The 16,712-nt window shown below is 37.7% G+C and overlaps 1 protein-coding gene across 1 annotated transcript in view; it reads right to left on the bottom strand.

Moving 5' to 3' along the window:
* UGGT2 (UDP-glucose glycoprotein glucosyltransferase 2) overlaps positions 1-16,712 on the bottom strand; it is a 78,426-nt gene that overhangs the window by 5,407 nt on the left and 56,307 nt on the right. Inside the window, exons 27-36 of the mRNA XM_063304651.1 lie at positions 15,542-15,731; positions 15,122-15,280; positions 13,393-13,478; positions 8,607-8,691; positions 8,394-8,473; positions 7,633-7,731; positions 7,235-7,319; positions 5,323-5,505; positions 1,629-1,789; positions 1,251-1,365 (exon numbers count right to left, since the gene is read on the bottom strand). Of these exons, the coding sequence (XP_063160721.1) occupies positions 1,251-1,365; positions 1,629-1,789; positions 5,323-5,505; positions 7,235-7,319; positions 7,633-7,731; positions 8,394-8,473; positions 8,607-8,691; positions 13,393-13,478; positions 15,122-15,280; positions 15,542-15,731 (1,243 nt within the window). The remainder of the gene's footprint in view (positions 1-1,250; positions 1,366-1,628; positions 1,790-5,322; positions 5,506-7,234; positions 7,320-7,632; positions 7,732-8,393; positions 8,474-8,606; positions 8,692-13,392; positions 13,479-15,121; positions 15,281-15,541; positions 15,732-16,712) is intronic.

Raw genomic sequence — 16,712 nt, 5'->3', positions numbered from 1 at the left:
CCACTTTCTCAAACACTTTCCCATGAATGGAATATGTGAGAGACTGGTCTGTAATACGAAAGATCTTCCAGGATAGTTTTTTCAATAAAGATTGCATTACAAACTGCCGTTTTGAAGCATACAGGGATATATCCTACATTCAAGGAGACATTGGTTACCTCCTTAACCAGGGGGGCAGTCCCAACCTATCCATTTAATTAGCCAGGAAGGGCAAAGGTTGAGCAAGCAAGGGGTGGCCCTCATCTTTCCACTCATTCAGTCCATATGTTTGAGATCTACAAGATAAAAAGAATCCTATGACCACAGAAGCAGTTCCCAAGGTCCTTTTCTGTGAAATCTGATCAACCTTGTCTGCAAAGAATGATGAACACAGCTCATAATCACACCACGTTTCTGACTGTTCTGTCTCTCCTTCCCCAGTACAAAAAAACCCGTTGATGGTCTGTTCCATGCAAACACCAATGGAACCTCTTCATTGTACCCCATTGCTGTGGAGTAGGATTTCAAATGGGTTGGAAAGAGGGTCTCATTAAATGTTTAGTTAGATCCATCATGAATGTTCTTCCAATCTTCTATCTATTTGATCAGCATCTTGGTAAACGAAGGTGCCAACTGAGTTCTCCTAAGGGAAAGATGATTCTTAGAAGCAAATTTTGCCAACTGCCTGAGCCATTTCCATAGTTTATGGCTCAGACAGGGATTCAGCAATATTGCCAAAAAATAAAAGAGGAAACTCCTCAAATGCGTTTAGAAAATCATCCATACCCATCAAGTGTCTGGGTCAGACCTCTTTGATCAGCACTGTTCAGAGGCTTATAGCTGCCAGTCTAAAATTAACCAAAGAGGGATCATGGCAAGTCAGTTAAAGAAAGCCCCTCCATTGGCAGGAGCATGATGCATGGGTGGGCTAAATATTAATTGTGATAGGATCAAAGTTATCATGGTAGACATAAATCCTGAGCCACTCTACACTGGCAACCTTAGCATGGACAGTAATCTCCCCAACAAGAGGCCCATAGTAGTTAAGTACCATGCTGAAGATCCCTCAGCTAGCTCAGGCAGGGCAGACAGTACATTAATAGTATCCCTGCACTGTCCTAGTCATCCAAATCCAGCAGCAGGAGAGTCTACTCATCATTCACCTCTCAAGCAGGTCTCTATAAATATGCCAGGTCAGCACTTTCACCCAGGATTAAATCCTGGATAACAGATGTTTTGCTTGGTAACATATGTTACGAACTACAGCATACCTGATCTAGATTGGATAAACTGTTTGGATCCTGACTAAGTGCTTGATATTGACCTCTAAGTCTGTCTCCTGCAGCAATCTTCCGGAACATCTTCAGATCCACAACGTATAAAGCACTACAAAAAATAATAAAGATTAGAGTAGTGCATTTGGGCTTGTTTCTCGCCCTTGAAAAATGGGTAAGCATAATCAAAATGTTGCTATTATCATTAGTTGAAATGTATAAAAAGAACATAGTGTTTCTATGTTTTGCCATGTCCTTCAGTGAATCCCGTTCAATGAGATTTTCAATGCAGAACTTTGGGCAGAAAAATAAAAGCTATTAATTTTTACATATGGGAGAGAGGAGAAGAGAAACAGACTTGCAAATTTTTCCTACCTGATATGATACTTCCTTTTCCCAAGGTGCGAAGCCCAATATCCTGACTTCCAGAAACGGTAGCCATCCATCTCTGTACGACTATCACAGAAAGGAGTATAACCATAAGGTGCTCCTTTTAAATTTATGTCGCGGAGTTCTTTCAGATCACTTCTTACAATCTAAATATCAGAAAAAAGCAAGAGGGGGCTAAAATTCCTGATGCTATTGGTTATAGCTGTTATTCATTAAGCCAGGTTTTATATGATGCATCACATAAATGGAAGTAGGCTGAGCTTGGTCATTGTGTCATATTATTTACCTACATACTTATTAATTAATGAATTAACTAATAAGCTATTTTAAAATAAAAGCAATATTCAATCAGCATCTGAGTGTGTGTCAGTATGCCACATATACTTCCTAGTTGACAGGAGGAGAGCAACAGTATGTTGGGTGGTCTTCAGATTAAGTATCCTAACTTGCACAGAACAGTGTGAGCATGCTTGTGGTAAAACAGATTTGGCTGTGCCAAAAGTGACTGGTAAAAACTAGACAAGACTGCTAGGGTATTTGGTGGCAGTCATGCCAGTATGGAAGACTGCAACTTGGTTAAAAGGAAAAAAATGGTAAAGAGCATGAATTAATCACTGAAATGAAAGAAGAAAAATGGAGCTGTTGTGCATCCATTAAACTAAGAGAAAGGGGAAGGGTATAATACCTGAGTGAAGGTGACCTGATCTTGTGGAAAGGAGTTAATGAATACATGTAGGAAAGTGAAGATGTAGGTTTAATAATGAATGAGATGAATAAAATATATGTCACAAAGTATGAACTGGTGTGATCTAGGATTCTGTTAGTGTATATGAAAGTAAGTAACAGTTGCACGTTGTACCCAGGTGATAATGGAAGAAGCAGATATTAGTTTTGAGGAAAAAAGGGGAACATCCAATGTGATTCAGAATGAAAAAAAAACTGTTAGGAAGAATTGACAAGAGTACAGAAGAAGCAACTGGGCCTTTTGGAACCCCAACAATGAATGAGAATAATGACTGACTGAATGAATGAGAATGCTGATAGTTTGCTGAGCACCTGCTTTGGAAAAGATCTGTTCTGCATATGTGGTTTAAACTTGTATCTATTCATGCAAAGGAATGAATATAAATATAAAAGCAGGAATAATTTGATTGCTACTGCTGAAAACCAGAGAAATAGTGAAGGATACCAACATGGAGAGAGGTTTCAGATGTGGGACAGACCAATTTTTTATAGTGCCAAGATGGGATCCTGGGAAAGATGAGCATCAGAGAAAAGGAAGTAAGTGAAAGAAACAAAGTAAAAGAAAGATGAGTCCTGTATGACTTCCTGCATAGGAAATAAGAAAAAGGATGTTTTATGCAAAGGTTAAAATAAAAGTATTGTGGATGAGAACAAAGATACTGCATAATGTGCATAAAATGAAGAAAATAGCTCCAAAGAAAGCAAAGGGAATATGGAAATGTTAAGATTAAAAGAGGAAGAGAAAAGGCAGAGAAATTTTGATGGAAATAACCAACTGCAAAAACTAGAGTTTGCTAAATGTGCCTGTGAAAGTGTTTGACAGAATTCTGATTGAAAGTATACAAGATGTGACAGCAGTGAAGCTTTATACCAGTCAGGAATACCAGAATGTTTCTGTTCAGAAAGTCATTCATAAATGTATGAATGTGAGAAAGCAAGTTGATCATGTGTGTGTTAGTTTAGAGAATGTATATCATAATGTGAATAGGTTTGAATTTTTGAATTATGGGGTGTTTTTTGTAAATAGAGAGTTGAAGGTTGGTTGCTAAATGCAGTAAGAGCGGTATGATAGAAGTAAACCATGCATGAGAATAAATTACATGCTTAGTGAATGCATTGCACTGATATATGATGTCTCCGTAGTTATTTAATGTATTTGTGTGTGTATATACACATACACACACACACAGTATATATATATGGAAAGCTTAGGATAATGCTAGAGATGTGTTGGCTGGGGCATTAATGTACATTTATTTTTCTATGCAGATGATGCCGTGTTTTTGGCCAAGAATCTGAATAATTTACAATGTATGTTATGCAACAAGCTATATGGATCTGAAAATGAATCTATCAAAGGCCAGGGGAAAATGGAATGAACAAGTGCAATATATAAACTGAAATTATACATTGATGGGAAAAAATAGAGCTATTAGAATTTGTACTTTGGTAGAATGTTTGTTTAAAAAGGGGAAATGGATGAAGGAATTTTAAGAGGCGTAAATGTTGTTAGAAGGAAAATGGGCACCCTGTGGTCTATCGCAAGGAACTAATGCTTGCTGAGAGAAGCAAAATTGTTTATTTGTAAGAGTGTGCTCTGCCCACTTCGTTAGATGGAAGTGAGCATTGTGTATGTCAGGAAAAGCATAAGGGTGGGGGGACGATTGTCCCACAATCCTCAGCATTGTTGGAGCCTTCTAAAGAAAAATAGCACACTCTTTCAAAAGAAAGATACTTTAGAAGCTGAGACAACTGCTTCACATACTAGGACACTGGCTCTTAGATTGCACTGTGTTTATGTTCAGCACATAAGCAGAACTCCAGGTGCTCATCAATATACAGAAACAATATACAGAAGCTTGAGACTTAGTAAACTACAAAGAAGACCTCAGGTTGACAACTACTCCACAGCTAAAGGGGGTACAAGGCCAGGAAATGGGCCTCCCCTCAGCTTCAGAAAGCTTAATCACACAGTGGTCATGTAATCAAGTAAGCGCATGATTTAAAACTAAAGAAGAAGAATAGAGCTCACTGCCAGCCCAATATTCAACTTAAAAGCTCATGGTTACAGAAAAGAGAGATGTTCAGCTTCTAGCCCACCTTGAAATAAGCAGGAAAAGCATTTTGAGAATTGCTCTGCAAAAAAATTGGGACCAGGAATTCAAAGCAAACAGATGAGGATATTATCAGAAGATGCATGCAGACTAGGAATAAGTAGCTGGGATCACTATGGAATTTTAATGTAGTAGAGTTTGAATTATTAATAGATGGTTGAAAATGCATTGTTCTCTGAGAACAATTGGAACACAAAGCTTATTTCAAAGCAATCTTCACCCATACTCACCAGAACATGAGAATCTAATTACCATGATCCACATACCCAACATACATGCAGAGCTAGACAGGATATGGTGAATAAAGGCTATTTTGGAGGTATGATTAGGGACCTACTTCCATAAATGAGCGCACACACTGTATCACCAGGAACATTTCACCCCTTTGGGATATAAAATCAGCATCTCCACTTCTACCTAAACTTCCAGCAGAGTTACATGGGAAATGTTTCCCTATACTTTATAACTTCAGTGCTAAAGCAAAGCCACAGCAAGTAGAAGTTCCCAGTTGACCCTGAAAAGGATAGATGGAACTGGTTAGGATGAGGGATCACCAGGAAATCCCAAGGCTATAGGTTAGACTGGGAAGTAAAAAATATGAGAGAGCAGAATTGGCTGAACTTCCCCCAGGCTAATTCAGACAAGTTTGAATGCATGGAGAAAGAGAACATTCAAACTTGCCTAACTTATGGAATCAAATGGCACAAGATAGGAACAAGTTGATGCTGTTGTACAGTGTATCTAGAAAGAAGCACAGACAAATGAAACCAAGGCAAATGAAAACTGTCAGTAAACACACACATTTTAATCAGCCTTTTTACCTGATCAGCATCAACAAATATTATTTTGTTCACAGCCAGTGGGAAGAGAACATCCAAGAAGAGAATTTTATAACCCCAGATGAGTCTTTGTTTTTCTGTCTCCTGATGAAGCCAACGGGGCCATTTGTACTGTACAAGCTCATATTCAAAGCCATATTCTTCCGCCATATGAGGTATAACCTCCTACAAAACAGAAGTGAGACAAGGCAAGCTATGTCCACATTGTTCCTGGTGCAAGCAAACTGGTCAAGGTCACATGAAAAACGTATACACAGATTCCTGCTTATTGTTTTCCATGCCTAGATATTAGTTTAATGTGAAGAGGAACCCAGAAATAAGTGAATTTTTTTGCCTCTCAGGCTGGTGCTGCTGGAAATGTTTTATTTTTCCTTGGAACAGAGCTCCTGTCTTCACAGGCTTTAATTTTACTTTTTGCAACTTCTCTGTCCCTCAGATCATCCAGATGATCACAATCTACGTATAATAAAACTGGCAATCATGAAAGAAAACTTTTCCTCTGTATGATGCAGATGGCCTTTCATGTAATCCACATATAAATCTATGAAAGCAACAGCAGGTAGTCAAGGAGCAGGTTGGCAGTTGCATTTTGCCTTCCAGCAAAGACAATAAACAATAAGGCAATGAGACAGTAAACTCAAATATAAACAAAATGTACACCATGTCTTTTGCAACTATTCAGTATACATTAAATCAGGCTTTCTCAGCCAGGGTTCCATGGCACCCTTGGGTTCTGTGAGAGGTCACTAGGGCTTCCCTGGGAGATCATGATTTATTTAAAAAAATATTTCAAATTCAGGCAACTTCACATTAAAGAGATAAGTTTCTTTCTTTATTTTTCGTTTAAGAACACTATTATTTATTTATTTATCAATCAATCAATCAAATTTATCACTGCCCATCTCCTCGGACTGGAGGGACTCTGGGCGGTTTACAATACAGAACAATAAATATACAATAAAATTCTAATAAATATACAATAAAATTCTAATAAAATCCCACTAAAACAATTTCTTAACTACCCCAGCTCATAAAATCCAGATGGATTAATGCATATATCCAAGCCTACACATGAAACAAATAGAATAATTTTGTAACTTGTGGCCTATATTTGAACCTGAATGTGCAGGGGTTCCCCGAGGCCTGAAAAATATTTCAAGGGTTCCTCCAGGGTCAAAAAGTTGAGAAAGGCTGCATTAAATGGTGAACATTTTTTTAAAAAACAAATCTTGATTAAAATTTGACAGGGACAAGTAAAGGCCAACTTTCTGTGATCTGGGGCACCTAGCCAGGGCCAACTTTCCCTGAGGTAACAGGAGACTCAGCAGCCATGAGAGTCAGCAGATCCTTGGGAGGAGAACATCAGTGAACAGAGAGTGATGTTCAGCACCTGAAAAGCTTCTGTACAGTCTGCAGGTATGATGGGTCAGCATCATTCCAGTCAGGCTCTGTACATGAAATGGGAAAGCCAAATTTTTATCCTTTGCCTAAAGCAGCAAAGTATTGCACGCTGCTGGTTTAGATAGGGCTAATTCAGTTGTAACAGAGTTTAAGAGATTCAGAATAGCCAAATAATCACAAAATGTACTTAGCACCACGAATTTAAAAATTAACTGATTATTCTAATTAATGGGAATCCTTATTCTTTCAAACAAAAAACAGAACAACCCCCCCACGTGTTTCTCAATGTAAAGTTCAAAACTAGAACTTTATTATTATTGCAATGCTAACTTGTTAAGTTACTCAATCTATTGTAAAATAAAACCCAGAACTAGGTTTCCCAAAACATGCTTAAACAAGCTGAAAATTGACACTGATGATTTGCAATCAGAACAGCCAAGATCTGTTTTGATTAAAATTGCAATGAATTTTAAAAGTGAAATACTGTGCTTACTTTAAATGTAGGTGAAAGGTAATTTTTCAGAAACCAAAATTTCACTGGTGTCTTTGTGTGGTGCAGAACTGAGAGCATCATAATTCTGGAAAACAAGAATAATCCAATAATGAGTGCTGTAAGATATGCACAATATGTCACAGAGATGCCAGACAGTAACTTTATAATGAAGTCTTTTCAACTGAGAATAAAATCAATATGATACTGTTTAACTACCCAAGTCTTGCTTTTAAAACTCAAGTAACTCAATTCCCGATATTCAAAACTTCCACATTAGGTATTATTCCACAATTTGAAGATTAAAGTACATACAGTAGGGAAATGCAGTCTACCTTAATATACCCAGCCAGGCACCCAGGTTTCACTCAACCACCCACTCACCCAAATCCTTCAGATACCTTAAAAAGCGCTCATATAAATGGCCAGAAGCAACAGAAAATATGTTCAGTACATCAGTTTTCTTCTCCATTTCTGCTCTCCAAGTTCCTCCTGTAGAACTTCAAAAAGATTTTTATTCAGTTTGTATTTAAGATCTATAAAAGGGATCATCTTGCATTACTGGAATAAGAGAGAGGAAAAAGAAGGAAAGGATTATACCAAAGGAAAAAAAGAACGAAGATCATAATGTGCACAAACTGTTTTTTGGACCAAAACAGAGTCTTCTCCAAAGTAAGAATGTTTGTATTTACTGTATCTAAGCTTCTATGATGCTCCAATCAAGCAAGACTTTGAATGGCTTACAATCCTTATATACAGTAATTAAGATTAAAGCAATATACAGACCAAAATCAAATGCTAATTCAAAGCAATACCTGAAACCAACCCTTACCAAAATGTGTGATATTCTTCCTAAGAGAAGATGTGTGTCAAAACTTCAGTGGTTGAAAGCAATGTAATTCATTACTGATTCCCTGCTCCCCACCACCACCACCACCTTACCTCCACTACATCCTAGAGAAGCAAGGATGCCTGCTCATTTTGGCTTTCCAAGTTTCTCCTTTTGGCTAAACAGAATGAGAAAAACTGAAGGAACGTCTTGCATAGGCCAAGATCATTCTCTGCTTGAGGAATTGATAAATACTACAAAGATAATAAATCAGACATGCCCCCCACCCATCAAGTTTCTTGGCTAGGCTCAAGTAAAGCCCAACTAGTTTACCTGGTCATGGAAACTTCCTCCTCTGCTGTTGTTACTTCATTCAGGAGATCTTCATTATCACTGTCAGGTTTTTTCTGTACCTACACATCAAACCAAATGATGTTTTCAGCATACACAAAATGCTCAGCAAACCCCATTATTAATCACATTAAACATTAACTTAAATCTATCAATCATCTAAGCATTTCAATCTCAAATTGTCAGCATACGTACTTGGATTCTGATGATTTTGCTTCTAAAACTATTTAATACTACAATAACCTCTTCTTGACCTTCAGAAGAATCTGCCCCTTCATGCCTACAGAGGAAAGAAAGTAAGTTATCTGCAAATAAAAATTAAATATAATGATTACTGTTTTTTAAATTATGGAACAGTTTGCTCAGCTGATAATGAAAATCCCCGCTTTCCAGCACACTGATTTAGGGTTTTCTACATTTATATCCTTTCAGAGAGGTTACAGCAGGAGGTTGTATCTTGGGGATCAGTGAAGGAAGAAAAGTTCAAATCAATTTAGGAAACAAAGCCTAAGACCATCTACTACTGTTATACATAAAAATCGACATTTCAAAGATGACGTTTTGCAATTGAAGACCATTTGCTACAAAATCTGAGATATCAGTGTCTACAAGCCACAAGTGGCCTTCTTAGTTAAGTCTTTGCCTTCAGAGTGATTCTTCTTAAGACGTAGAATATTACTGAGATATCAGTGTCTACAAGCCACAAGTGGCCTTCTTAGTTAAGTCTTTGCCTTCAGAGTGATTCTTCTTAAGACGTAGAATATTACTGAGATATCAGTGTCTACAAGCCACAAGTGGCCTTCTTAGTTAAGTCTTTGCCTTCAGAGTGATTCTTCTTAAGACGTAGAATACTACTTTTAAACACATCTCAGAAGGAAGAACCCAAGATTATATTCAGTGTGCTGAAGCCAGCCAGATACTTCTTTCAAAGAAAGTAATTCCGTGTTCTCTTGTAATTGTTAATGATTTGATTAACTTTCTGTCTTTCTGTTTTACGCAGAATGGTCATCAGCAGACAAATATTAATCAAGAAATTTAGTTATTTTTCTGCCTGGTAGGAAATCCATTCTGGGCAGATAACACATGCCCAATCAAGCCTTCTAATTCAGTAGAGGAAAGAAATGTATATGCTAGGAGGAAATAGCATTGTGTACACGGGCTTGATTTGTGAGATTCCTTCCCCATCAACAATAAATACCATTTTTCCTTCTTAATACTGAGAATACTAAAATCAAGATAAGCAGAAGTCCATTTGATACATGTCAATATGTACAACTGAAGGAATCCCAGATATTAAAAAATGAAATAGTTTTATGGTTCTTGTTTGTTGTGTATTATTATATAATAGCCAAAATTCTGGGCACTCAGCCAGCTACAACAAGCGCAGCCAAAAAAAAAAAAAAGCTAAATGGAAGGAAAGCACACACTGAAGAAAAGAATCATCAGAGAGGCCTAGATTTAAGACAACCATGAAGAAGAACTGAGACTGGTGCTCTTGGGCCTTGGAAATTATGTCTGATTTAGCTGCCATTTTGTTTTTGTTCCTAAGATAGTCACATTTCAGTATGTACAGTATGTTGTAAGTAAGGTCTCATGGAAGTACGTGAAAAAAATCAAGAACTTGGGACGATGACAAGGATGATGACGACGATGATGCACAGGAAGACTGTGGCAAGTGGTCTGTGTGATTTTTCGTAAAAACAAATAGGGTGAAGGTACATTAATTATCTCTATTTGTTTTAGCAGAGCAAAGTACTTAAGAAACTGTGGTTCTGGGAAAGTAAAGCTGCTTCACTATAGAACATCACAAATTATGCCCCCCCCCCAAGGTTTGCTTGTTTTCAATGCATTTAAAACTATTTCAGGTTCATTTATTTTAAAAACAGCATTGAAAAAGGCAGGTACTGAAGTGAGAGATGAAAGAGGCTGCTACCCACATATTCTGATTAGTGGAACATCAGCATTTATTTCAGAATGTCTTAATTGTTAATGAATTAAGAGGTACACTTCTCAAGTCAAGCAAAACAAAGAAATTCCAACTTTTCACTTCATCTCATTCAGATTGAAACCTTACAGAGTCCAACAATGGAACAAACCACCTTGGGAAGCAGTGGCCTGTTCTTCAATAGAGGGGCTGAAACAGAGGCCAAAGGGCTGTCAGAGAAGGTTCCTGCACTGACCAGGGCTTGGCCTTGGATCCCCAAAGTCTCTTCGAATCTTTACATAGGATTCTAAGAAACCCTTACATGGAAGCTACTCCACTCAAACTTAATAAGACTTATTTCTGAGCAGATATGAAAAGGATCACAGAGAAATCAGCCTTCTCTGTAGTATGAGAACATCACTGTAACCTAATCTTCAAAATATATATGCAAACAAGTAAGATGGTCCTGCACACAACATTCAGCAAAAAAAAAAAAGATTAATATCAAAATAAGATAGTATTTAATTTCTATCACTTTCCCTTCAAAACTTTGATTTTTGATGGCCAGCTCTCCAATCAGAAGAGGGTAGTTGTAATCTTTTAAAAAATTTCTGCTGCACTTATTAAATATGTTAAGAATAAGGTATTTTTTTAGTTTACATAGCTCATAATTATCCCTAACTAAAGCAGCCCCTCACAAACATAAAGATTATAGAATATAGTACCAAAAAACAAAAACTCCAAGACAATTGCTGCTACACTTTTAGACATACAGAAAGAATGATCCAAAATATTTTATCATTTGATTTTAGTTTTAATAATAATGTGATTAAACTACTGTTTTTTCATGAACAAACCTAGAACTCTATTTCCTCGTTCATAGAAAAAAAATCAATTTTAAGATTAGTGTAAGGGCTACGAAGACAGTTCAAAAGCGGCAATTAATTAAAAATACATCAGGGAAGATTTTAACTGGAATAACTTGCTATGAATCTCTCTTTCTATGGTGATTGCTGACTTTCCATTTTAGAACCCAAATAGGTTAAAAGCTGCATCTTCCTCCATCAATTTACAATGGAATTGAGTGTCGCCAAAACAAGAAATTAAATGGGTGGTAATAAGGATGAAAAGGGCTTTTTTTCTCCACAATTTCATCATTCACAATTTATGGAATTTCTTCACTGGGAAGTTTGTCCATAGCTAACACCTTAGCAAGGAAATGGCATCAGCTGAGAGAATGCAGGAACTCATACAGCAATACAGAAGGACGTTAATTTGGGAAAATTAACTGATTCCCAAGAAAGTATAGGGAGGAGGCAAACAATGTCTAGTCTGCAGAATTCCTAGTTCAAGCTCTGAGGGTGCCTGATAAAATTATAAATAGGTAGATGAGCTCTAGATTTAGCTGCAAATGAATCACAGTGATTAGACTGAAATCCTGTCACTTGAGATTCCAAATTTAGATCTGCCGTCATTCTTAGCAACACAGCATAAAGAATCTGGCTAACAGGTGCAGCTTCTTCTAACTTATGATCTTATCATGAATAACATCGCCATAAATGTCTAAAGGGCAGAGCACTTTTTTTTATAAAGAAAACTTTCAAAACAGAAGGCTGAAAGCTAATGATTTTTTTAAAAAGTGTCAGCCTGACCCATGTAAACCACAAGCCAATGCTTACATGTTTGACTCTCATGAAGCACTTGGCTGTAAACTTTATTTTCTAAGCCTATGTGCTTGTATCTGGGTGTGTATATTTGTGTAAGGAGAGACAGAATGGAAGAGAGAATGTGAGGGTACGCATACACACAAAGCATCTCTCTCTCTCTCTCTCTCTCTCTTCATTTCAGTCCTAGACCACAGCAGCACATATATACTGTACTACAGACAGCTATGAAATTACCCCCAAAACAAGCCAAATAATACACCAGCTTTACAATTTTTAAAGAGAGAACCATCTAAATTTTAACTTAAGTTGAATTCTACAAATCTAAGCCATGACAAATAAGCAAATTTGCACAACTGCCATTTCAGCTTATCTTGCTCCTTACTTTAAAAAAGGCTTTAATTTTATTATTTATTTATTGAACTTACATGGCCGCCCATCTCCCATAGCGATCCCAGATGACTCACAGCAACCAATGAGAACAAGAATAAAAATAGGTCCACCCTTCCCACCAGGTGCCAGACCAACCAAACGGCTGACTCAAGCCCCACCCTAGCCCAGTGCTTGGGGGAAGAGCCCGGTCTTCACGGCCTTCTGGAAGGCTAAAAAGTTTTACATAATTTATGGGCCACTGTATATTTGTGGTGCACTCCTAGCCTTGTCTTCACACTAGGTGGGAAACCTGTGGACCTCTGGGTGTTGCTTGACTCTAGCTTCCAGCATTCCCCACCATTGGCCAGGTTGGCTAAAGGTTATAGAGAGCTGTAGTTCAGCTGTGCTAAATAATGATATTCCTTCATAAAGTGAAGTGGAAAAAGGAGAAATTGTCCTGATTACCAGGAAACACACTGAGGCGAGGACTTGGTCTCTAATATTTATTAGTAGTACTTAACAAGAATCCTAACAAACTGAGAAAGCGTGGGAAAACCCAGCCATATAAACCCCAAAGGTTAAGGCGGTCCCGATCTGTGTCTCTTTGAATGGCTGAACAGTTCCTCAGTGCTACGCATGCGCTTGACAGTCTGGGTGAGAGCCCCCTGCTCGCCATCCTTACTCATGACAGAAATGGAGCAAAAGGATCATCTCTAAGTTAAGAAAGTTTGGCAAACATCAGTAAAGGCTGAAGATGCTAAAAGCAAATCAAATTAGTCCAAAAGGCCAATTCTGGTATTATCTCTGGAATGTGCAAAATGAACAGCATCTTCTGCTGGTGTCTTCAAACTATTTCTTATTTTACTGTAAACCACCCAGAGTCCCCCATGACATGGAGATGGGCGGTGAATAAAGTTATAAATAAATAAATAAAAATTTCTCTTCACCAACTCTAGTTTATGTTCAAGCCAATATAAAATGTGTTCATATTTACAACAGTTAGGCTGTAATTCTGTCTTACTTAAATATTTGGTAAATTTCTTCAGATCTTCCTTCACGTAGTCTCAAAATCCAAGCCCCTGGGTTGGCTTTTAATTGAAAATACCCCTGCAAAGCAAACAGACAAACAAACAAAAGGTCCCACTGGATTTAGACACTGCTTACCAGAAACGGTCTCATCAAACACAGATGCCAAACTATTAAGAATCAGTGAAATCTACCCTTTCTGTTTGGATCTTGCATCATCATACAAGCAAATATATGCACAAGCATTGGCAATGTATTCTTTCATATTTTAGTACTATATTTATACAATCTTTTCTCTAAGACTTCAACATGGTGTATATGAGGATCTCCTCATTTTATTCACGCAACAACAATCCTGAGAAGGAGGTTTCATTGACAAAAAGTGACTGGACCAAGTGAGCTTCATTGTTGAGTGGGAACTTGAACCTGGTCTCCCTGGTCCAAATGCAACACCTCACCACCAAGTAGAAATAATCTAAAATAGATTATTTTAGATTATTTAAATAATCTAAAATAGATTATTTTATGTTGGCTTTTGAATCAAAGAATCAAATCTCCTTCACTTCAGGTGAGACAGTAGATTTCCCAGACACTAGAATTAACAGGCTGCTTTTCTTTCCACTGGAAGCCAAGGTTACTATAGATTTATAGATCTAGAAGAGAAATAAATTAATGCTGCTACTGTTACTTGTGAAATTCATTTATATTGACATTTTGATTCTCAACTTCTTTAGGAAGCTTGGATATGTGGCACTCCAGAAACTGCTGAACTACAACATGCAGCATTCCTGACTATCAGCCCTGCAGGCTGGGCTGTTGGGAGTTGTCTCAGCCATAGCCAACCTGGCTTGGCTTAGAACTAAGCAAAGTTGGGCTTGGTTAGAATTGGATGGGAGATCTCCAGAGTAATCAGAACAATAATCTGGCCTGGGATATTGAAAAGTATCCCAGAAAAAGACAACAGCAAACTATTTCTACTCTGCTGCCAAGAAAACAGCATGGCTGCATCTATGAAGTTACCAGGAGGAGCTCAACTTGAAGAAGTTTGCATAGACTTTGTGTGTTCCCCTATTCCAACCACAAGAAGACTGGAACTTTCCATTTCCATTTCTTAAACTGTTTACTATTACATTTAGCCCCACTTCAGTCTGCGTACATGCCAACAGTATCATTCTGCGCATGGCCCAAAACATATGAACCATGCATGCTTCATTGTGGACATGCACCATTTAAAATCAGCTGTTCAGTGCATAGGGTGCTTTAAACACCCTGATTACCACCGTTTCACAACAACTTTTCAAAAGGCTCTGGAGACCCTACTCAAGACTTTGGGGAAAGGGTTGCCATGTGATCCTGGGGCCACAAGTTTTACATCTAATTATATTGTAACACCATTCATGAGTGTGCTGCTCAGGATATTCAATGACACAGTTAAATGACATCATATGCTATATTATATTCTGATGTCATGTAACTTATTAACTTAGATTACTAGGTTCCCTAATTTGTAAGTGAGATCCACAAGCACAAGTTTTAAGCATTTAATGCCTCAGTTTAAGCATCTCTGATGTTACTCCATAAACAATCCCTTCTTGGCAAGAAAAATTACAAGATTCAAACAATAATAGACCATGCCATTAATAATATTAGCAGACATATTAGATAAGAACAATGAGCATTTGCCTAAATTAGATACATACTCTCCTGCCTCAGCCAGGACCTACCAGGTTGGCCATCACAATAGTATCAACTTTGACAGGATTATTCCTTGTTCCAAGAGTGAACTGCAATCCACGAGGTGGCTTCCTAGTGGTCACATCGTAACAATGTCCTTCCAGCAACAAGTATTCCAATTCATACTCAGCTGAAACCACCCCATCTACCTGTGAAAATGCATATTCTTTAGAAAAAACACATATGAATAGTCAAAAATATTGAGCATAGCCACACACAGAGCACTTACTCTTGCTAGGATAAGTACTTTTCAAATATTATGTATTCTCCATGCCTGGAATGAAAGCTAAAGTTTTTAAGAAAAATACAAGTCCTAAAACATCTGAAAAATGAAAAAAAAAAGAAAGAAACTTGTTAACTATGTATTTATTACAATTCTTTGTACACTATGCTTAAGAACTAGTACTTACATCTTTTAAATGAATGTTGTCAAGGTCATAAGAACTGCTCACTGCTTCAACCAACCAACTTTCTGGAGTTATCATGTTTAGTGTCAGAAGAGGAGACTTTGGCATTTCAAGGAAGTTTGCTCCGGGTGGAAGAGGAAAGAAATTATTGGACCCCACAGAGAGTTCTGGCTCCATAACCAAACGATAGAAACTATGGCCAAAGCAAAAATATAACTAGGCAAGGCAAAGCAAAGCAAAGCAAAGCAAAGCTAAGGGCATTTTGGAGGATTGCACAACAATTTGTAAAAGCTTCAGAATGTTTTGATTCTATTTTATACATTTATTATTGCTGGGCAAGTAACTGTGTTATATTCGAAACGTTCAGTCTGCAAGTTATGAAGAACTTGGATCCACTTTTTTGTGTGCTCCTATTTTTAATTTCTAATGCTATATCGTTCTAACCTGGATCCAATTATATTAACCCTTGACAAAGACGGTCTCTTCCCTGTCAATACAGACCAAGAACATGATAATTGTTACAAAGCTTTTGGGGAAGTAATACATCCAGTTCAGGATACAACATTTGCCAGGAAAACGCAAGTGTTATGGAATGCATTGGTGTCAAGCTTGTTTTTAAAAGAGTGCTATTACCCTAGATAGAAGATTCAGGTAAAAGGCAAGTTGATGTTGATGGAAAAAAACAGGAAGGCAAAGTATTTAAGGAGAAGAAAAGGAAATGAGGATTCTTGGAGGACAGCAGGGAGCAGCAAAGATGTTCCAGAGAACTGCAACAACAGAATAGGGAAGAGGCTAGGGAACCAATCCTGCATATACTTGGAGTAGGCCTTCTTCTCTCAAAGGCCCACTCCTTTGTGGGGAAGGAATTTGAGAGAAGCATGATAGCAATGACTGGACCAGCTGTTTTTTCCTCTTTCTGTTGACAAACCTTGTCTCCTTCTTTGATAGCACTTTCTTCTTTTTCATCTCCCCTCCTGGCTGAGCCAGCTACAAAGGCTCAGAATTCTACATATCAATTGCCAGGACCAAGTGAAATGTTCAAAAGAGGACCAGTGAAATTAGGTGAAGAACTTACACTGTCCTGCCCAAGTCTGCACCAGCTTCTAAGTATAAATCGTATTACAGGTAGTCCTCACTTAATGACCATTCAATTAGCGACCATCAGGAGTTATAA

The sequence above is a fragment of the Candoia aspera genome, chromosome 5 (genome assembly GCF_035149785.1).
Source record: "Candoia aspera isolate rCanAsp1 chromosome 5, rCanAsp1.hap2, whole genome shotgun sequence".
NCBI classification, from domain to species: domain Eukaryota; kingdom Metazoa; phylum Chordata; class Lepidosauria; order Squamata; family Boidae; genus Candoia; species Candoia aspera.
Note: the sequence above shows the minus strand (reverse complement) of the source record. Positions and strands in the feature narration are given on the sequence as shown.